Below are 22,157 nucleotides of genomic sequence, written 5' to 3'. Positions count from 1 at the left end.
TTTCATTTTTCACTAGAGAGAAGGACCATTTGCTCTACCTGGAGAACTGTGAAAACATAAAGGACACCTTTTCTACTTCTCATCACCCTATGATTTTACCCGATGAACATTTGAAAATGAATCCTTCAAATGAGCCCCTGTCATTTCCCACCAGCACCGACCCCGAAGCGCTTGCCAGAAGGAACACACGGGTGCTCTCCATGCACAACCCACCTACAAAAGACCTGCTCTCAGGTTTGTGTTCATCTTTTAGATTTCACTACAAACAACTCTTGGTGTTATTTCATGTGCCTGTCTGGAGATGAGATTTTCTGAAGGGAAAGAGAGACTTCAGACCCTCTTGCTACATTGTACCAAAAAGGCCTTTACTTAAAAACCACTGTTGTCTGGGCTGGATTGAAATAAGCATTGGAGTAGGGCACGTTTCCATATGTTCTGTCTTTTGAGTTTCATGTGTACAGAAAAGAACAAAAATTAGACTAACTGCTCTTCCCTAAATTAGTCCTGCTTTTATGTCCTAATAATGCACTTCTAATATCTGATCCAGTGTGTGCAGACAGGTTCCTTGTACAGGCTGAGTGGGAGACTGATGGAGGACTGACTCTCCCTCACTCCCAACTGAGCAGTTTTCGGATGTGTAAAACATATTTAATCTCCGGTGCATCAAGATCTCTTTCTAACAGCAGAAAACAGAAGTTTCTTGACTGTAGCTGACACATTTATTGTGTCTACACATTGCTTTTAAATCGCATTTGAATGCTGAAATGCAATCCTTCTGCTTGTTTCCCAGCTCTCTTGGATCAAGGCAGTAAACTCCGTGATGCCATGGTTGTTTCTGCAATGAAGTCCAGCCCAGACATGGAGGTTGAACTGAATACAATGTCTCATTTTATAGAGAGGGACGATTTTAAAGCACCAACAAGGTGAGTTTGGACTGGGGGAAGTGAGATTCAAGCTCCAAATCGTAAATTTTGAAGCTTTATCTGCAAAATTGTAGATACTGAGATTCATAGGATGTGTTTTAGGATTCATTTAGGGTGAAAGCAGCACATCATTCAAATGGGATGTTAATTTCTACCTGTGAATAAGTACCTAAATTTTGCAAATTCATTTTAATCTTCATGTAGTTAGCCTTGATTTAAGTAATTGATTTTTAATTTCATTTCTTAGTATATTTGTATTAAATTCAATGTTATTTGACAAGGAAATATTAAATGTTGGTAGGGAATAAGAGGAGTGCAAGAAAGTGCAAGTGAAATGGCACTGCATCACAAGGAACAGCTTTTCAGAGAAGTGTAAGTAGTTGATGACCTAAATACATGGGTTTTTTCTTAGGAGAGAAGAAACTTAGATTTCTTGGTTTACCTCTGGAAAAATATTGCCTGGTTTTGTGTGATAACCAGAAAGCAATGTCACTGTCTTTGACAGTCAATGATGCTATTGCAAACTCAGTTTCATTTATTTCTGCACAAACTATTTGTATTTGTTTAAAAGTAGATTTCCCAGAAAAAAAACCTGGTAGACCAATTAATGGATTAATCTTGAGTGTGCCTTAATGTCTTATTTTTCCTTTTACTGCTGTCTCTGCTTCCATCGCCATTACCCAGGAGCCCCAAATCCTTGAAGTCCAGTTTTGTGCCCATTCCTGAAGATCTTTATCACTTTGGATCTGAAGTTTCAGGTCAGCAATTTGACCTAAACTCTGAAGAAAGAGCAATCCAGTTACTGTTGGGCAGGTGAGTGTGAAGCACTGGAGGCTTCTGCAAGATTGTTTTTACCTGACCATTTTGAAAAATATCTCTTGACCCTTTTAGGAATGTAACCAGTGACTCATGTGCAAGTGATGGAGGTGTTTTATAGCTCAGCCTTAAGGCATGACAACCTGGATAGCTCCAGGTCACTTGGTGTAAAAGTGAAGTCAGAAAGATTAACCACTATTTTTGATAAAGTTAAGTTATTTAATAGTTGTAACTGTTGTGGCCTAAAATATTACATAAAGTAAGTACATAAAACAAATACTATGTCTCTTTGAAGAGGAAACACTCTGTAAATTAAAGTTAATGAGAAACAATAGCTAGTTTTAATCTTTCTCCAGATATTAAACGGACCTTTTCCTCTCATTTTGTGTAGCAGGAGCATAAATGATGCTCCCATTGTGTCCACATCTGCACCCTGAACATACAGCTTCTGGGTCAGATATGGTTCAGAATTTCAGTTCATGTTTCTTCTTGTGCTTTTATTTTTTTACTGTGGTTTATCAGTGGGTAACACTGTAGTGTTGCAGATCATAAAATGATTTTAAACTTAGAGCACAGAGGAAACCCTTACACCAAACTAACTCCAGCTTGTATCTAAAGATGCTTGTATTTGCATCTACTCAGATACACCTTGGGGTATTTCTTTAATCAAAGTAAACTATCCTTAAGTATTTCTGGTATCTTAAAGCATTGCAGAAGTTATAAATAGTGAAGAGTAAAAATTAGAGGTAGATATTCATAGGTATATTTTACAACAAAAGACATCAAGATCTGGAGTTGGTTGTCCCAAGAAGTTGTGGAATCTGCAGCTTTCAAGATTCTCAGAATCCAACTGGACAAAGTTTTATTTGTATCCATTCCTGTTTGAGTTGGGGTTGGACTGAGTGACCTCCAGAGAGGTCTAACCCAAGCTGTCCTGCACTGGGCACACATTGCTTTCCTCTTGGGGCAGGGATGTTATCCCGAGGGAACCCTTCCAGCCAGGTCACAGATGTGCTGTATGAGCACAGCTCTGTCTGCAGCCAAATCCAGGATAAAACAGGCAGTGTTGTCCACAACCCTTAGAGACTGACTGCAGAACTTGGAACACTAAGGTGGCTTTCTCTCTGTTGTATCCACAGTGCTGATTTCTCTCCGGGGCAGTTTTGGGATCGAACAGGCTCCCTGTGGGATTCTCTCTCCCTTGGCAGTGAGGTGTATGACAGTGAACTCGGTGATCCCCATTATGACCAGAGTCTGCTGGAGAAGCTCTTTTACACAGCTCCTGTAAGTGGAGATCCAAAGGAAAATGTGCTTTCCCTAGTGTGCAGAAAAATGGAGGTTTGCATGATGAAAAAACTTCAGATTTCAGTACTTTAAAGCCAAATAAGCATTAAGTATCATACAACAGCTTGTAAGTACATGTGTATACTGCTTAAAATTAATATTATTAAAGGAATGTTGTTAAGAGTACAAAGTCAAGAATTGAGTTTGGAAATTGCTAGGATTGAGGCTGTCCAGTAACACTTTCTGTTTTTTAAATGTCTGCAATTTTGATACCATTTTAATTGTTTCAAATTATGCAATGCACAAGTTGTTTTCTATTTATGTATTGTGACCTTTATAGAACTCTCTGTGCAATGATAATTAACTTCTTATTTATGTGCATTATTTCTGCTTTAGAAATCTGATTCCAGTTTGAGTGATTTCCTCAGTGATGATGATGTTAAATCCTCAAAAAAAGCATCCAAGACAGAAGCTCTCAGAAAAGCAGACCCAGTGAATCCACAGAAGGATTTTCATGACTTTGATCAGAATGTGACAGAAACTAAACCCAGGTAGTTACATCAGTGACTTCTGTTCTGACTTAATCTAAATTCTGTTCCCTTTTTTTCATGATGGAAGCAATAAGTGTCCCTAAAGATCCAGCTATCAAGCTTATCTTGTACAATGTAGTTAATGTAAAAGTTTTGTGACTTTTTTTTCCCTAATTCATCTCCAAACAATTATTTCTGATTTTTTTTCTAACACTGCTGTTTTTACATCAGGTAAAATTCATATCCCCAGAGGAACCAATACAAAATCATTTACAATTCAAGTCTTGCGAATTACACAAATGAGATTTAAAATTATGGCAAAAGTCCTGTTGCTGTTCCTCTGCAGCAGTGACTTGTCCTTGTGTATAACTGTATCATATCCCTGCTTTTTTACATGGTATTAAATGAAGCTTTCCTTTTTGAAGAGTTAGGATAAGATTTTTTCAGATCAATGATGTAGAACATGCACTTTTTGGGTTGTTTTTTCTTCAGTTATGGGCCCCAGATATTGTAATTTTTTTGTTACAGAAAATTACAGAGGCCACCGAATTTGTTATAGAAATACCTTGAAAAATGTATGCTTTAGTGAACCTTGGGCAGTTTTTAAGTAACATCCCACCAAGCTAGGTCATGTCAAGAATGTTTCTGCAGTCCTGAACCTCAGTGTTGTCTCTCCAGCTGCTCTCCCACTGCTCCTGCAGAAGACCACAGAGAAATGGCACTTCTCACATCCTTGGGTGCAGACAGGTTGGCATTGCTGCAGCAAATACATCTGGCCAAAGTCATCATTGAAAGCTTGAAAATCTCTCCTGAGGGCATCCAGATCTCCCCAAGGAGGAAAGGTTTACTGGGGAAACCTCCACGGCCTATGTCTGTTCATAAGTGGTAAGAGGGATTGTTCCTTCCTGGTTTGTTTGCTGTGCCTTCAGGGGAGATTTCCCTGAGGTATCTTTGTACTTCAGCTTCTCCAAGCTCTCCTGGCTCCTGAGGTCTTGCTATTTCTCTTCTCCTCTCAGGAAATTGTATTGCAGAGATATGACTAATTTATCCTGATGTGGGCTCACTTCAGGCTGTGCCTTTCCCATGGTTTTGGGAAGGGACAGATGCACTTTGTGCCTGGCAGTACACTGAAAACGAAGAGGGGTTTATTGGAGGAGAATCTGGCATACATATAATCAATGGAAGGAATTCACAGAATAGATATTTCAATTATCCTAAAAAAAAAAAAAAAGGTGTTACAGTAAACTCTGAATCTGGAACTTGCCTGCTGTGTTCAATTTCATGACTCATGTCAGTTTCTGGATGGATTGTGGTCACCCTTCCACTTTTTATTCACAGTACCTTCTTTGTGGAGTGCCACTTTCCTGTGAGAGCCTCCAAGGATGATAAAGGACAGGTCTCCATAACAACAGAAACAATTCGAGTAGCCTCAAGTAAAATCACAGATGATGGTAAGAGCACCATTTTTCCCCTGTAGATTTAGTTTTGTTCCATCTCTTAGAAATTATTTCATAGTGTTTTCCACATATTTCCTTTGCTGCCTGAAAATCACAGTATTATTAGTGGCACCTCTGCCCACAGAGTTGCCGTGCTGCAGGTGAGGGAATGATCCTCTCAGGAAGAAGGAAACCAAGTGATCTTTTAATTAATTTTTTTCTTCTGAGAAGTATTCATGCTGGAAATTTCCTTATGTGTAACCTGCATTTTTGTCACCACAAGAATACTTCCTTATTCCTTGTGAACATTGTTACTGTATTTCTTATACTCTTTTCCAGACTGGATGCCAGTTGATTCTATCTCTGCTTGCAGATATTCCTGTTCTCCTGAAGCTGTGATTTTTCTTGCAGCTCAGCTTTGACTCTCTCAAGAGCCATCTTGAACTCTGTTAGTTAAAATGAGGCAGGGCTTTCCCACTGAAGAAGGACAGGTCTTACTGCATGCTAGAATGGCAGAGACTTGGTGTCACCTGACGTCTTTAAATACTGTTATAATGTTGGTTTATGTTCATGCATTTAATAGTTTATTAATTATTTTTATGAATTATTTATGAATTCGTCATCTTAAGTTTGTCCTGCTGGCCTATTCCTATTTGCTGGCCTTCAAAAATGAAAACCAGTTTACTTGGGCCTTGGTGTTAATAAATAATGCAGAATTAAATGATTGTTTAATGGAGCACTCTCTAGGGGCAAGTTTATTTATGTCAGGTAATTTTGGATATTTGTTGCTCCTCTCTTCCTTCCAGTGGTGAAATTCCAACATCAGTCTGTGTTCCCTGTGTGCTTTGGAGGAGCAATGATCGAGCACTGGTGGGGCTCTGACCTGGCTTTTAAAATCTACATGAGGAAAAGCACACAGAAAAAGGTACTTACTAGAAGTTGTTCCTTTTTTGTGTGTTGAGAAGCAAAGAAATTCTTTGAATTTCTGTTTTCCAGCAGACAGTCAGTGCAGACAATCAGGTATTAGGAGGGGAAATGGCATTATATGCAGATAGTTGAACTCATTGCTGTTCAGTCTTCACAGAATCACAGAATATTCTGAGGGACCCACAGGATCATCCAGTGCAGCTCCTGGCCCTGCACAGACATCCCAACAGTCCCACCCAGTGCATCCCTGAGAGCAGTGTCCAAATGCTCCTGGAGCTCTGACAGCCTCAGGGCCTTCCCCATTCCCTATTCCAGGCTTGTCACTCCTGTCACTCCATTAAAGGATTTTCTGAGTTTGAGACTGGCAAGCAAAAAAAAAAAAAAAAAAATTGTCCTTTCCTCATCTTTAAGACTGATCTCTTGCTGTTTAAGCACATTGGATCAATTATAAACATTATCCAGCTGTCATACATAATAAACATTATTCTTCAATGAGAACACAGCTCCTTTATCAGTGTAGAATGAGTTCATGTGGATGCAGGTTATATCTTTACCCTGCCCAGTGTAAGGGGAGTCATGTGAGCTGTGAAAAACAGCTGCAACTTGTGCATTTTTGGGGGAAAAAGGTATATTTCTATCTGATAAGATTAGTTGCATAACCTGTGATGAAGATGGTGAGAGGGGTTCACTCAGCTTGTGTTATTTTAATCAGCACTGAGGATATCTGCTTTTCTTTTAATGGAGGAGTAAATTGCATCTTTCAGTATGGAAATTTTGCTCATTTACTGGTATTTAGGTTATTCAATTTTTGCATTAATCTGGAATTGTTTACAGCGGGTTCTGGGAAAATTTGTCTTACTGTTGTTCTCGTGAGACTTGAAATTGGAAGTAAAGGAGATTTCCCAAATCCCTGTTGGTACAACTGATGGTGGGAGTGGGAGGCTGCTCATGGCTTCCCAGAAAGCTTTTGTTTCACATAAGTTTTTTAAATCTGATAGAAATCTTGCAAAATGAATTCTTTTCCTACCTCAGCCTGTGGCCATTGGCTCAGCAGCACTTCAGCTCCGCAGGGTGATTGAGGCTGAGCAGCTCAGTGTCAGCTGGGAAGTACCCATGGAAAAAGAGGGAGATCACACACAAGTTGGGCCACTAAAGGTATGTGTTTTACCATCTTGAGCTTGAATCGTTATTAATTTTGGGTGCATGCTCTTATTTTTAACTCCTTTTTTCTCTCTTTGTTTCAATTTGCGAGGTCTCAGATACAAAGGTTTGCAAGACCAGTATAGAATAATGTGAAACTTTTTTTATTCCTTAGGGTTTTGGAGAAATATTTTGAAACTCCTGCATGTCTGGGAATGTTGTCAGTAAGCTGGGAATTGAATACAGGCACATTTTGAGTGGCACATATTCAGGGCTTGGAGCTTGGCTTCTTCAGGTGTGACATGAGCTGGGGGTTTCTCCTGCCATGGAGGCCTGGTGTTCCTTGTCACTCCAGGAATTATCTTCTTCAGCCAAAGTTTCTACCAGTTTGCTCAGCTTCTGACTGAAAAGCATTAGCATTTTGAGAGCTTTGACAGTTCTGAGGATGAGCAGCTCTCTGTATTAGCAGGTGAAGGGTTAAGAATGGGGTGAGCTTTAAGGTCCATTCCAACTCAGATCATTCAGTGATTCATCTATAATTTTGTGGGTTTGCACACAACTGTTTGCACAACTGGACTTTAATTCCTAAAGCCACATGTAGTTTATTTTACAGCAACAGCTGTAGCTTGTAACCAGCATAATGCCTTAGGGTGAGCTCTTGAGCAAAAGGTGTGATATGTTTTCCTGGGTTTCTGTTGCATCCCTTGTTTCTGGATGGGGCACATCTGGCCAGCTCTGCCTTGCCTTGCAGGTGTCCCTGCAGCTTGCAGCCAGCAACAGAGACCTGGCCTGCACCCCTGCCAGGTCAGCCACAGCTGGGCACCCAGCCCCAGCTCATGCCGTGAGAGGTGCCCAGCTGAAACTGCAGGGGTCCAGCAGGACGGGTGTGGATGCAGAAATCCCTCTGTGCTCCAGGAGGAGCCCTATAGACTCCCAGGAGCCAGGAGTGGGCAGCCAAGACGTTGTGCAGCCGCCGCGCCCTGTACCAGCCTCTGAAGTGAAGGAGGTGGTGACACACATAGCCCCAGCTGAGGAAGAGGGGCTGTTGCTGCACGTGCTCCTGATGGTGCCTGAGGGAAAGGATTTCATTGCTGAAGGCTGTGGGCTCCCCAGTTCATGCAATGTGTATTTAAACTGCAAACTGCTCAGCACTGAGGAGGCAACGAGATCCGCTGTCGTCTGGGGCACAACACAGCCTGCCTTTCATTTTTCTCAGGCAAGTCATGTGTTCTCCATTTTACACTGATGGAAGTGTGGTATTCCCCACTGACAAACACATTTCATAGTTAAGTTACTTTTATATACTTAGAAACATCTCTGCTTGGCTCCGTTGAATGCCCATTTGATTTTTAACTTCTATCTCTAAAAAGCAGAATTCTGTAGACTGGAATAAAGTAAACTTACCAGAATGCTCTGTATTTTGCCAATACTGTCCAGTGTATTCTGTGTACTAATTCTGCTTTAAACCTTTCAGGTGATGCCTTTTTCATTGACTTCCAAACACTTGGAGCGGCTGAAGAACAATGTAATGATTATTGAAGCATGGAACAAGCTGGGAAGCCCTGGCTCTGACAAATTGCTGGGATTAGTGAAACTCCCTCTGCATCAGTTTTACATCTCATTCAAGTAAACTTAATTTTTTCCCTATTTTTTTATTGGGTTGGGAAATATCCTACCTGAAGTTTTGAAAAAGAAGTTGGTGATGGTGTGTGGGGGGGTTCTTGGTTATACTTCATAGCAAAAGGCATTCTTGCCCTGCTAAGTTTCCTATAGCCCTTCCCTACAGTGAGCAGGGTGTAAGTTACACTGTCCATGTCCAGAAGTACAGATGGGGTGTGAGATATAAAGTCACTGCGCTGCATCACAGTTGGTGCCTGCGTAACTTGTGGTCCTAGGACTAAATAAAACTAGAAGAAATCAAAGTGACTACACAGGAGAATGAAGTGTGGCTTTCCATCAGTGGTTTTCCAGGATTGTGACTGATTGGGTTTGCCCCTAATTGTGCTCTGCAGAGATCCCATAGAGATGCTGTCAGTTTGCACAGCCTGCGTGTCCAAAAGTCTCCAAAACCTTCATATTTTAATGGTGTACTTATCTGATGGGATTCTCCAGAGTTCTTTGTTCTTTTTGGGTTTAATCTACTGGCTTCTTGTTCAGAGTAATATACCTGCTTAAAACAGGTTAAATAGCTGGAAATACTGGACAGAAGAAATTCTTCTTAATGCAAAGGATTTATTCCTTTTATTTTGGTCAGACCTAGTGACTTGTGGAAATCAGGTGATGCTGGAGCTGACTGGCCACTACTTTGTTAGTTATTACTGTGTCATTTGTATAATTTTTTTAGTAAGCCACTGTAGTTTATTTGTGTATATCTTAGAATGCCAGAATGGATTGGCTTGGGAGGGACCTTAAAGCCCATCCAGTGCCACCCCCTGCCATGGACAGGGACATCTTCCACTCAATAAAGTTCTTCAAAGCCCCATCCAACCTGGCCTTGAGTCATTTCAGTGTATGATAGGAGATTTTTACGTCTTTCTGGGAGGCTGTCCCTGTTCCTTCTTTTCTTACATCCCTAAAGGCACATAACTACCTCATAAAAGTATAATATGGCTACAGGGTGTTAATGGGAGTCTTGTTCTCATTCATCCCTACATTCACAGGTCTCTAGGCTGGCTCATAGCTAAAGCACTGTTAGGTTTTGGGAAATTGTCCTTTGTCATGACTGAAAATAACTTCTTGCACCCAGCAGCTCATCAGCAGGATTTCTGCTGAGTGAAGGCTGGATGTAAGTGAGACAAATTTCAGAGGAATGGAGGTAGTTTGGTTTTAATCAGCAGTGAAAATCCCATCTGAAATGAGTTCTGTGTGTTCCGGCTCCTACTCAGATGGCTCATGCTCATGCTGGGGCTTTGTTTGTTTTGGGTTTGTGCTGTAGGGATCCCAAGGTTTCCCACCTGCTGCTGCAGGCTCAGTACCCAGTGGTGGCCGTGGATGGCCACATGCCCGTGGTCGATGTTTTCACTGGCAGCAGGAGCGGCAGCCTCAGGGTCATCCTGGCAATGGGATCAGCTGATCAAATTGTGGCACTGCAGAGGCTCAAAACTGAAGAAGGAATGGTGCCTCCAGTCACACAACGTCCTCCCCACTCTCTGGACTATCCACTCACAAAACCCACAATGGTATTTATTTATTATTTATTTATTATTTATTATTATTGTTTAATAAGTCCGCATTCTTGCTGTTAAGGACATGTGAAAAGGGTTTTACCAGTGGGTTCATTAACAGATGAATGATCCCCAGCCTCTTCTTGAGGCTGCAGCCAATTTTGTTATATTCTACAAATTGTACACAGGATTATATTGTTTATACTCTTTTTTTATCAGGTTGCTCTCACCAGTCTAGACATTATTGCCCCTTTTATTGCCTTGCATATACACTGCTTCTATCTTCATAAGTCCAGTAAAAGCAAAAACAAAAAAACACCAAAAATATAGAAAATCTTAATTCTCACAGCCTTATTGTGGAGGTTTTGCCACTACCTTGGAGTTGGATAGGTAGCAACTTTTATGCTTTTTATGTGCTTTGCAGGAAAAAAAAATTCTTTCAGGCTTTCAATGTTTCTGTGAACTTTAGGAGGAAAATGGCAGATAATTTTTCTGCCCCCCATCTCAGGCTTCTTAGATTTTTATCACAAGTCATTGTTTAGGTTGGAAAAGACCTGTATGCTCACTGAATCCAACCACCAACCCAGCCCTGCCAAAGCCACCATTAGACCATGTCCCCAGATGTTACATCCATATGGTTTTTAAATATGTCCAGGGCTGACTCAGCCATTCCCTGGGCAGCTTGTTAAAATATTCCCAAGTTTCCTCAAGTCATCCTTCCCATTTTTTTATTAGCAGTTGGACCCAAAGGGAGAAGACCTGATGGAGCATGTGTTTGAGATCCATGTGGAGAGTGTGAAGGGACTCACTCCCTTACAGTCCACAGTCTGGGGAGAGGCTGACTGCTACATCCAGTACTATTTCCCAGTTCAGGAGGCTGGCTGTGCTGCACTGCAAGGACCTGGATTGCATGAGGATGGTAAGTTTGTTTTATAATTTTCCCTTATTTAGAGCATTGCTTTAATTAAATACTATTTAGTCATGTTCTCTCTGCATAAGTAAGAGGGGGCATGTTTTTCTGAGCTTTAATGCAGCCAATGCTTGTTGTCTTGGAAAAATGGGACCTGGATTAAAAGCCTTGTTTGTCTGAGGCTGGTGGCAAGTTCCCAGTGAAAATAGAGAGTCCTAATTCCAAATCTCTTCGCATGGTACCTTTTGTTAAAGGTGCTAGAGGGCTGTGCCAGCTGATCCCACAAATATGCAGGAATAGGTCTGCAGGGAATAGTGACATTGTGCACAGTGAAGTTCAGCAAAGGCCTTACATGCACAAGCCTTTCAGGGTGCTCATTTTGGTCTCCACAATTCTCTGACAGGAGAGTGCAGCCAAGTGAGGATCCTGCTCCCAGGCCACGAGGGATAGGACAAGGGGAAATGGCCCCAAGTCACACTAGGGGAGGTGTAAGTTGGATATTAGGGAAAATGTCTTCATCAACAGGATTATCAAGCCTTGGCAATGACGGAGTCACCATCCCTAGAATGTTCAAAAAGTATTTGGATATGGCAGTTGGGTACATGATTTACTGGTGGCTTTGGCAGGGCTGGGTTAACAGTTGGATTTGATGATCTTAGAGGGCTCTTACAACCCTAACAATTCTGTGATTTTCATGGATACACCAACAGAAGAGTTCCTTGGTTTAGATCACTAGAATTAACATAGAGTGCTTTATGTGGGCAGGACCTTTAAGCACATCCATTCCCACCTGCTGCCAGAGGGAGGGACATGTTCCTCTCTCCCAGGGTTCTCCAAGCCCCATCCAGCCTGGCCTTAGACACTTTCAGGGATCCAGGGGCAGCCACAGCTTCTCTGGGCACCCTGTGCCCAGGCCTCACCACCTCATGGGGAAGAATTCCTTCCCAATATCCAATCTAAACCCACCATTTTCGGATTATAAAAGAATATTTAAATCATTGTGATTGTAGGAAAGAACATAGTATTGAGTGCTTTGCATCACTGACATGTATTCCCACTGGAAAATGACAGTCAGCAAAATGGTTCCATAGTAACTCCTGTGGGATTTTTGTGCTGCCTTTTTAGCAGTAGTTCCCAGGCTGTGGATCACAGATTCATGGGGCTCCATGGATTGCTTGTAAAAGCTTTGTAAAGTGAAGCTTTGTGAAGAAAAACAAGCCTTGTCCCAGGAGGATTTCACTCCCTGTCCATGCGTCCTACCTCCTGAAGGATTGCAAGCAGAAAAAGGTTGAAAGCTTCAATTGTAACTGTTTTTAACCAGCTCTGCTTGACTTTTAGGCATCACATTAAAGCCATTTAGAACAGCTACCACTTTGTGTGTCCCTGATCCCATCTTTAATGATGAACATCATCATTCCCTGTTGGTTCCTGCTGATGTCCCAGTCCAGAGGCTCCTGGTCAGTGCATTTATGGCACCAGGAGCAGCAGGAGGAGGAATCCAGTTTGAAGTTTGGTGCAGGTACAGAACAACATCCTATTATTTATAGATAGCAATACAGGTAGCGATAGATCTGATCTTGAAAAATCTCCAGCTCTGGGGTGGATATTCTGTAATATTATTTAATTGTAGCTAAAAAAATGGTAAGCTCATCAATGTTTGATGTGGGTATCTGCACTTAAAACCTGTGAGCTTTTTTCCCCACCAAGAGTCCTAATTACTCCTTTTCATAACTTAAAAATTGTGTGTTGTTAGTTTGCTTTCTTCCATCTTTTAATCAGCATAACAATCTAAAAGTAGTGTTTAAATGCTTGGCACATCTATATTTTACTTAATAGGACCCTGAAAGTATAATTTCATTGTGCTGGGCTTGCTTTTGTCCCCTCATACAAGTCACTGAGCACAAGAGAAATAATATAAAGTGTTTTGTAAGTTCAAAATGCTTCTTTGACTACTGAAGTTAATTATTAGTAATGGAGAGCAGAATCCATGAAGACAAATAGCTTTAGAAAAATACAATAACCTGTACATTCAGTAGTGAGCAAGTCAGGCTTTTTAAAATTTGCAGAGTCACATTAGAATTACTACGGGCTGTTTGTAAGATAGTGTCAAAATTTGTTTTAGGATGAAGCTGAAGCCAAGTAATGGCACTAAGGAAAGTTTTAGAGTAATTTTTTACACTCACAAACTGGTACCACTAATCTGTTCTGCAAGAGAAGTATTTTCATTTATTAATGGGAAGTGAGAGCAGAGAATATTTGGTGCCAGATCCTTCTCTTGTTTTCCTTTGGGAAGCCAATTTTTAGTGGAGCTCCTGCTAGTTGACTTGTTAGGACTAGTGCAAATATATATTTGTAGCATTATTAAGGATTAATAATTAAGGATTCTTTTCTTCAGTGGAAATACATTTACTGGACTTTCTCCCTTAGCTGGGGAAGCTAATGAGGCTTTAAAGACACTCAAGATAAAGTTGACTTCTGTGCAGTTGTGAGAGAAATGTTGAAATAAAAATGTTTATTTATTTATTTTTTTTTTTTGGTGTGTCTTACCAGGTATTATTACCCAAATGTCAGAGACCAGCTGGTTGCCAAAGGGGCCTTGCCTCTGTCACGGCTCTGTGCCATGGTGACACTGCAGCATCGTGAGGAAATAGGGATACAAACTTTTAATCTGCCCTTGGTCCCCCGGACTGATTCCTCAGAGGAATTTCATCTGCGGTCTTCGGGTGAGCACTTCGGCTTGTGGGCTCTCACTTCCTGTGGTAAAACCAGGCTCAGCTGGGGAAACCTCTGAGCAGCACAACAGTATTTGATGATGTGTTAGCAAAGGACAAAGGAAATGGCCTCAAGTTGTGCCAGGGAGCTTTAGGTTGGATATTAGGGAAAATTTCTTCCCCTAAAGGGTTGTCTAGTCCTGGCACAGGCTGCCCTGGCCATGGTGGAATCCCCATCCCTGGCAGGATTTAACAGCTGTGTGGATGTTGCACTTGGGGACATGGGAGTGTGGTGGCCTTGGCAGTGCTGGAGGAGTGGTTGGACTTCGTGATTTTATGGGTCTTTTCCAGCCAAATCTGTTCTGATTCTGTGTAAAATTTGGTCAAACTCTATAAAGATAAATTCTATTTGCCTCCAGGGCAAATAAAAATATGGATTTGCATTGGCAACTGAAACCAACCAGGAGTGGTTTTCCTTCCAGCTTTCACTAAAAAAATCAGTGATTAAACATGGGAAACCCTCAAACTCTCAGAAAGTTTTCAAAAGCCCTCTCTGTTTATTTGACAGCTTCGCTGCTAATTAGCCTCAGCCTATAGTTAATCTTCCCATGTAAGGTGGGAAGGAGGATCTGAAGAAGGGCTGTTTATGGTACATGGTGTAAGCAGAGATGCCTCTTGTGGCTCTTACAAATAACACGAACATCAGCTCTGGGAAGGACACAGGGAACTCTAAGGTGGGGTAAAACAAGCTGGGGCTGGACAGGGAGGTCCGTGTGCTTTGCAGTGGGTGAGCCACGTGCAATAGCAGAACACAGTAGCGTTCTTTGTTCCAACACCTGGAAAATTTTCTCGGGACAGGGCTGTGCCGGGATGTGCGGGGTGCCAGGGGGGATGTTTGGGATGAGGACAGGGCTGTGCCGGGATGTGCGGGGTGCCGGGGCGGTGTTTGGGATGAGGACAGGGCTGTGATGGGATGTGCTGGGTGCCGGGGGGGATGTTTGGGATGAGGACAGGGCTGTGATGGGATGTGCTGGGTGCCGGGGCGGTGTTTGGGATGGGGACAGGGCTGTGATGGGATGTGCTGGGTGCCGGGGCGGTGTTTGGGATGGGGACAGGGCTGTGATGGGATGTGCTGGGTGCCGGGGCGGTGTTTGGGATGAGGACAGGGCTGTGATGGGATGTGCTGGGTGCCGGGGCGGTGTTTGGGATGGGGACAGGGCTGTGCCGGGATGTGCTGGGTGCCGGGGCGGTGTTTGGGAGCTCGGCCCCGGCGCTTGCTGTGCTGGGCGCTCGCCACAGGAGGGCGCCACTGGGGCGGGCCGGCGGCTCTGGCGGGATGCGGGATGAGGTTTTCCCTCTGTTGTTCCTTGTGGATCTGGCTGTATCTCCCGGCAGAAGCGCAGCCTCTTGCACAGCCAAGATCAGTAGATTAGTGGAATTATCTTTTTAGAAAAATACTCATTAACAGAGTAATCTTTGTAGTAATAGGTATAGCAAAATATTGGTTATGTTGGATAAACTTGCATTAAGGGCTGACCACTTCTTTCCTTTCTTTAATTTAATCCAGGTTTGCTTGATGTGAGTGTGAGGTACCAACGATCCATGAAAACAGCAGCAGGAATAACTGCTCAAGCTGTTTCACTTTCTGTACAAATACACAGGGCAGCTGGTTTGCAAGCAGCAGCCAGGTAAAGACTAATTCAAAAAGGACCATTTTTCACTTCAAGCAGCTTTATATGGAGGCAGCAGGCTGAGGCATGAGATTAGAACAAATTCTTACTGGCCAATTTTTCATCTGCAGAGACCAGGATTCAAAGTGGGTTCTGCTCCAAAGTGAAAATAACCTTATAAAGACCATCAGCAGTTACTCTGGTCCCTGAAGCTGCAGTATAAGGTGGTAACATTTGTTCTGCAGAAGGATGCAGATTGGAAGGACATGTTTTCCTACATTTCCACATTTTTCTGCACCAAAGACTGATATAAAAATCAGCTGAAATAAGATGGTACTTATTTGGGCATTGGATCCTAGTGTTGCTGATGCTATTTAAAAGCTAGCTGAGGTTGTTTTCATGTATTTCACTGTGAAAACCTCAGTAAAATAACTAGGAAATGAAACATGTTCTTATCCACCTTAAGGCTTCTGCTCCAAGTGTGTGGTATCAGCTGGATGTAGTTCCAGAATATGTGATTTTCAAGAGTTAGGAAAGGGCTAGAATAGAGAGAATCAGTTCCACGTGAGGATGGCTCCTGTCATTCCAGAGCCGTGGTCTGAATCTTTCTCAGTGTTGCTGTGAGCCCCTGATCCATCTTCATTCAAGCAGATCCTGGCATGTGAGGATCACTGTGATATGGTGCTTGGAGAAGTCAAGGGAATTGAATGACTTCAGACCCCTCATCCTTCAGGTGTATGACCTGAGTAATACCTGGGTCTGGTTTACTTGTAAATTATTCCATTTGCTGATTTCACCTCCATTTCCTAGTCAGTATTGGTCTGTAAAAATAATTTGGCTTGGCTTTTGGCTTCTTTCTGGAGCAGGTTCTCTGGGAAGTTATTCTACAGTACAGTGTATCCTTAAAGGTGCTGAGTACTTTCTCAACCACAGATAAGAGCACAGCCACCAGTGATGGACCTCGTGAGTTCCTCTCACCATTTCATATCTGTTCCTAGTATGTTCAGATGGAAAGAAAAGATAAAAGTGATATGCAGCCAGAACCCATGTACATTTTGGCTTAGAACGTTCACTGTTAGTCCCATCTTTTCACCTTTGTTTTAAGCATGTTGGTTCCTAGATTCCTCATAAATTATATGCATTCTCTTCCTTCTTTTCTTTTAATTCCCATGTGAACTGAAGAGCTGTGGCACAGAAGAACCCCTCTGTGCAGTACTATGCAGGGGTGGGAGTGAACGCCTATGTGTGTGTGCTCCTGTCCTTCCTGCCCCAGGCGCAGACGCGCAGCACACGAGCCGTGCCCTGCTCCTTCTGCCCAGAGTTTGGGCATCGCACAAAGTTCCTTTGTAACCTCATCACCCAGAAAAGCACTGGGGAAGCCTCTTCTCTGGGGGAACTCCTGCAGTCTGCCAGTATTGTTTTCTCCATCTATCATCAGAGCACCAAGTCAGGTAAGGACAAGAGGTGCGATTGCAAGGATTGAGTACTAGTGCAGAAGTCCTCTTGATTTTAGTATAGAAAAGAAAACTAACTTATAGAATAATGGAATAGTTTGGTTGGGATTTTCAAAAATGCCCTGCAATGAGTAGGGCCATCTTGCAACAGGTCAGGTTGCTCAGAGCCCTGTGCAAGGAGCTCTGCAGTTGCTAATAGATGTGATTATCTAAATTGCCTTTGGCAGAGACTGTTCCTCTTGTGCGAAGAGTTTTTGAGACTCCCAGTGATCAAGATCACCTGTTACCAGCTATTCTCCAGTCAGTCACTTCTAAACTCTACATACCAGTTTGGTGTATTTACAAAATTATTTCTTTTCTAGCCACTGACAAATTGGCTGATAGAGCATCTAGAGATTATCTCCTTGGGACAGTCACGATTCCAACCAGAGACCTGCTGACAAGAAGATCAGGTAACACAGGAGTGCTATGCTGCTGGCATTCTGTGTAATTGCTAATGTAATTCCTTAAAACTATTTTCATTCCTGTTTTGGGGGATTTTGTTTTGGTTTTGGGGGGACTTTCTGGGTTTTTTTAGACCAAAGTTCTTTCAGATATTTCCCACACGTTCAGTAAAGATCTTGTATTAGAAAAGTCACATAAAGGTTGTTGTTTGAAAATCTGTTTTCAGGGTGTAGGATGTTTAGGTGATTGAATATGCTGGGGCTACTATGAAGTAATTTAACTCCATGCCAGCTAAAAACTACACCTAAAATCCTTAGGATTTTACTCAGTGCTGTTTATTTTCTAGATAGAAAGTCCAAAAAGGATGTCAAGTCCCTGAGTTGCAGTGTTTAGTGCAGGAACAGTGACTGCTTCTCAGATGTCAAAGCTGGAAACGAGAGTCTTAGATAATTCGAAAGTAGTAGAATTAACTAGTTTTGTTTCTTTTTTTAAACTATGTTAAATGGACTCCTTTTGAGTCCGTTCCACTTTAGAATATTCTGTGAAAAAATTATTCACATATCTGTCCACTAATGATCTCCTCTATCTAGCATTAGTTTGGGATTGTTATACCTTGTACTAATTATGTTTTTATTATTGCCTTGGTTATATCTGCTTTAATTTCAGAAAAGTTCTCATTTTCTCCAGCCCAAAATTTTGGGGTTGTTTTTAATGGGAAGAGAGTAGGAAATAAATGAGAATACATAATTTTATGATTGGATATCCCAGGGATGTAGTTTTGTTGTAAAATGGGTGTTGTTAATGAAGTGAAAATCCTTTGGGATCAGAACTTCTGCTGAGGTTTTTAGAAGGCCAGTAACTTGTTGCTTTTTCAGATTAGAAATTATTTAATAAACTTACAAATGAGAAATAAACCCTTGGTGTTCTGGTCCTTGGCTGATGACCAGAGAGGTGACCATTCCTCACTGACATTTTTTGAAACCCAGGATAATGCGATCTTTCCTCCCAAAGGTATTTCAGGCTGGTTCCCAGTGACCCTCTCTGAAGATCTGCTGCCTCCACACTGCACAAACGCCATGCAGGCCATTGTGGGAGGGCTGGAGCTCTCTGTGGCCTTTGCCCACCAGGGTGACAGGGAGCGTGTTCTGGAGGCTGCCAAGCTCTTGGGCTGGAGCAGCGAGGAGACGCAGGAGGACAGCGAGGATGAGAGTGGGGACTGGGAGCAAAGTGCCAGCCCCGTGGCTGTGACCATCTCCACCCCAAGGGTGTGGCTGCCACTCCACTGTGTGCTGCTCACAGGCCAGACACACCTGCACAAAAGCACCTACTGCTACCTCAGGTACAAACTGTACAACCAAGAGGCCACCTGCACTTGGCTCAAGCGGCCAAAACTGAGTGATGATGCAGAGAGTGTTACAGTGAACTTCAGGAAACCCAGCAAGGTGACTCTCAGGAGGAGCCAGGGACTGCTGTGGTTCTTCAGAGAGGAGAAATTAGAAATCCAGGTGTGGTGGGCATATGGCAAGGAAAATGAGGTGGAAAGACCACTTGATACAGATCGTCTGATTGGATCTGCCTACGTCAACCTGGCAGCCTTAGCAGAGAGATCCAGGAGAACACTGAGTGTTAGTGGTGAGTTCCTAAAACACAGGGTCACATTTCATTCCTCCTTACTGACAATTTAATGTGCTTCCTTCTCTAGGCACTTTAAACAAAATGTTCACTTTCACAGCTTTGTTTTATCCTGCACAGAATCCCAGGGTGGTTTCGGTTGGAATGGATCTCTGGAAATCACCCAGTCCCACCCCCTGCCTAGGCAGGGTCACCTGGAACAGGTGACACAGGAATGTGTCCACATGGGTTCGGGATGTCTGGAAAGGGAGACTCCAGGCCCTCCCTGGGCAGCTGTTCCAGGGCTCTGCCCTGTCCATGGAAAGAAATTCTTCCTCACACTGAGGTGGAACTTGTGTTTTAGTTTATGCTTCTGTCACCTACATGGTACGCCAGCCACCAGATTTGTGGACTGATTGGCTCTTCTTCTGGATACACTCAGAAAGGGAGGAAGAGCAAGAGTTAAAACAATTTTTTATATGTTGTATTCTCCACATGTGTATATAAAATTACGCAGAGTCACTGTTCCCAGGGCACTCAGGATGTTGATGTGCCTTAATCTGAATTACGGGGGGAAAATGAAGGTGGACCAAATTTGGGGGATTGGTTGTGGTTTTTAATGTTTCCAAGCTTGTACTTCTGGGTGATAACTCACATAGAAATTACACTGAAAATCAAAATTCATTCTGCTGGGCTTATGTGAGATCTCTACAGTAATGAACTGTACCAGCTGTTTTCCAGGCTCCTGCTTTTCCTTTGGCTCAGTTAGCTGGTTGTTTGTACATTCTCCTGCAGGTGTTTATCCACTGTTCAGATGCAATGCTGCAGACCTGGCAGGAGCCGCTGTGCGTGTTCACGTCAGCCTTGCTTCCCCTCCTGCTACTCTGCCCAGACTTCCCTGTGCCGAGGAATGCAGCTACAGTGAGGATGAAGGCACAGGGGAAGCCCCTGAACTGAGCCAGCAGGCCTCTGACAAACAGCAAGTGGATATTGTAAGTTCAGGAATCACCAATGGTGAACCACAGGAAGAAGATGTGACATTTCTGGAAAACACAGTTGCTGTCAATATCCTTGTGGAAAGAGCAATGCATCTAAGTTTAAAAGGTAACATCATACACACACACCCTTTCTTTTCTTTCTTTCTTTTCTTTCTTTCTTTTCTTTCTTTCTTTTCTTTCTTTCTTTTCTTTCTTTCTTTTCTTTCTTTCTTGTCTTTCTTTCTTGTCTTTCTTTCTTGTCTTTCTTTCTTGTCTTTCTTTCTTGTCTTTCTTTCTTGTCTTTCTTTTTTCTTTCTTTGTTTTCTGTTTCTTTGTTTTCCTCTGAGATCTGTTCCTACTCCAGCAAAGTGAATGGCATGGATGGATTTTGAACTTGGCTTCATGGTATTGCAACCCCAACCACTGTGTAAGTACAGGGAAAGCAGCAGGCTGAACTATTCGGCCTGTCTGCATGAATAAAATCCAAAATATAAATAACATAATGTGACCTGTTAGAGATGACAGCTGAATTCTGAAATTAAGCATTATCTGAATAGCTAAACTCCAAGTTAAGCATTGACTGAATAACCAAACCCCAAGACACCCCTATCTCAAAACTCCTGCAAATCAGCACATAATAAATTTGTAAAGCTGCTCACTGTACTCAGCTTTTGTTCCCCTGATAACACAACTAAGAGTCAAATGCAAGCCATGATTTAAGGGTATGTAATTCTAAAAGATTCTGAGCCCTGCAGATGGATTTTTATAGTGATTCTAGATTCTTCTGGAATTCACAGTCTTTGAAAAAATAATGCAACTTGGTTATTGCAAAGTTTTTGATGATATAAAAGAGGTTTCTTTTGATTATTGCAGAAATATTTAAGTATTTCTGTCTTCAACTCTTTATTTTAGGGGATTTTTAGAAGTAACTAATTGAGAGGCAGCTGATCCACTGAAACAAATACAAGCTGATTTCAGGAAGAAATTTTATTCCTCATGATTGCCAGACAGGTGGCCCAGCATGGAGAGTAGCTCAAGCACTGGAAATAGGGTCCTCAGGACTGGGTTTTATTCCTAGCTTTACTTCTGACTTCTTAGATGATCTTGGGCAGATGGTTTTTCTGTTTCTCTCTTGAATATTCCAGTTTCTGCTCTGTGAAAGGTTTGTGTAATATTTGCTTCCATTGAAAATATAACGTGCTGTCAGGTCCACCAGTGAAAAGGAGTATTTTCTAGATTGTGAATTTCTTTGCTAATTGTGTGGTTTTAATTGCTGGATTGCTTTTAGATTTTGTTATTGTTGTTGTTATTAATTTAAAAAAGTATCTGTATTTAATTCTGTATCATTTCAGGAAGTCCCTTGACAGAACGTGAAGTGACAGCCCCCAGTAGCTGTGTATCATTTGCTGTTGCTGGTGCAGATGCTCCAGTAACCACTCCAGTGATAGAAAATACAGATTCACCAGTCTGGGACTTCCAGCAGCAAGCAAGGTGAGAGATGGGGATTCACACAGACACTCCCTGGATCTGACAGGGAGATTCACACAGACACTCCCTGGATCTGACAGCCAGGCCAGGTGTGAAAAGGATGTATGGTTTGGGGTTTTTCAGCTCAGACTTGAGCTTTTCGGCTTCTTTTTTCCATATATATATATATATATATACGTATATGAAGAATGAACTTCAGACATTACAGCTTTCAACCGTAACCCCAGTGTTTTGCTGTCACTGTGTAACTGAGTCATGAAATAAACTGTATTTCTGTTCCTTCACAATTTCTCTGTCCTATCTTTTAAATGTACAGCAGAAGTGAGGAGAAGGAAATACTTCTGGAATAAGCAGAAGCCCAAGCTATGTAGAGCTATGTTGTGCTTTGAGGCTTAGTAATTTTGGGATTTGTTTTGTTCCTGCCCCCATCAGTACAGAAAGAAATTGATTTGTCTGGGTAGATAAAATGGCATTAAAACTTCAGAAGCATTTTACTGCTTTTTCCTGCTTTGCATAAAATACTGTGGGTTTTGTTCTTAACAGATTATCCAAAGAGCTTCTCGTGGATCCACAGCAAACCTTGGTCTTCAAAGTGTGGCATAAAGCAGGTAAAGTTTGTAGTGCCGTATTAAAAGGAGTGTGTTTTCTGCATCCCCTTCCATAGGTTACTTG

The 22,157-nt window shown here is 42.2% G+C and overlaps 1 protein-coding gene across 4 annotated transcripts in view; it reads left to right on the top strand.

Annotated features, from left to right (window-relative positions):
• C2CD3 (C2 domain containing 3 centriole elongation regulator) overlaps positions 1–22,157 on the top strand; it is a gene marked incomplete at its 5' end in the record, with an annotated part of 36,528 nt that overhangs the window by 1,622 nt on the left and 12,749 nt on the right. For 3 of the 4 annotated variants that reach the window (XM_083854819.1, XM_083854818.1, XM_083854821.1), the window contains 22 exons: positions 17–234; positions 791–923; positions 1,608–1,736; positions 2,879–3,023; positions 3,420–3,574; positions 4,232–4,438; positions 4,892–5,004; positions 5,796–5,914; positions 6,949–7,071; positions 7,808–8,272; positions 8,531–8,682; positions 9,992–10,235; positions 10,956–11,139; positions 12,469–12,649; positions 13,681–13,853; positions 15,409–15,529; positions 16,694–16,962; positions 17,328–17,417; positions 18,421–19,041; positions 19,816–20,124; positions 21,350–21,488; positions 22,029–22,093. In XM_083854819.1, coding sequence (XP_083710945.1) covers positions 17–234; positions 791–923; positions 1,608–1,736; positions 2,879–3,023; positions 3,420–3,574; positions 4,232–4,438; positions 4,892–5,004; positions 5,796–5,914; positions 6,949–7,071; positions 7,808–8,272; positions 8,531–8,682; positions 9,992–10,235; positions 10,956–11,139; positions 12,469–12,649; positions 13,681–13,853; positions 15,409–15,529; positions 16,694–16,962; positions 17,328–17,417; positions 18,421–19,041; positions 19,816–20,124; positions 21,350–21,488; positions 22,029–22,093 — 4,355 coding nt within the window. The remainder of the gene's footprint in view (positions 1–16; positions 235–790; positions 924–1,607; positions 1,737–2,878; positions 3,024–3,419; positions 3,575–4,231; positions 4,439–4,891; positions 5,005–5,795; positions 5,915–6,948; positions 7,072–7,807; positions 8,273–8,530; positions 8,683–9,991; positions 10,236–10,955; positions 11,140–12,468; positions 12,650–13,680; positions 13,854–15,408; positions 15,530–16,693; positions 16,963–17,327; positions 17,418–18,420; positions 19,042–19,815; positions 20,125–21,349; positions 21,489–22,028; positions 22,094–22,157) is intronic. The other variant, XM_083854820.1, reaches the window with a different exon arrangement.

The sequence above is a fragment of the Zosterops lateralis genome, assembly GCF_965231275.1.
Source record: "Zosterops lateralis genome assembly, chromosome: 2".
Lineage (NCBI taxonomy): Eukaryota > Metazoa > Chordata > Aves > Passeriformes > Zosteropidae > Zosterops > Zosterops lateralis.
Note: the sequence above shows the minus strand (reverse complement) of the source record. Positions and strands in the feature narration are given on the sequence as shown.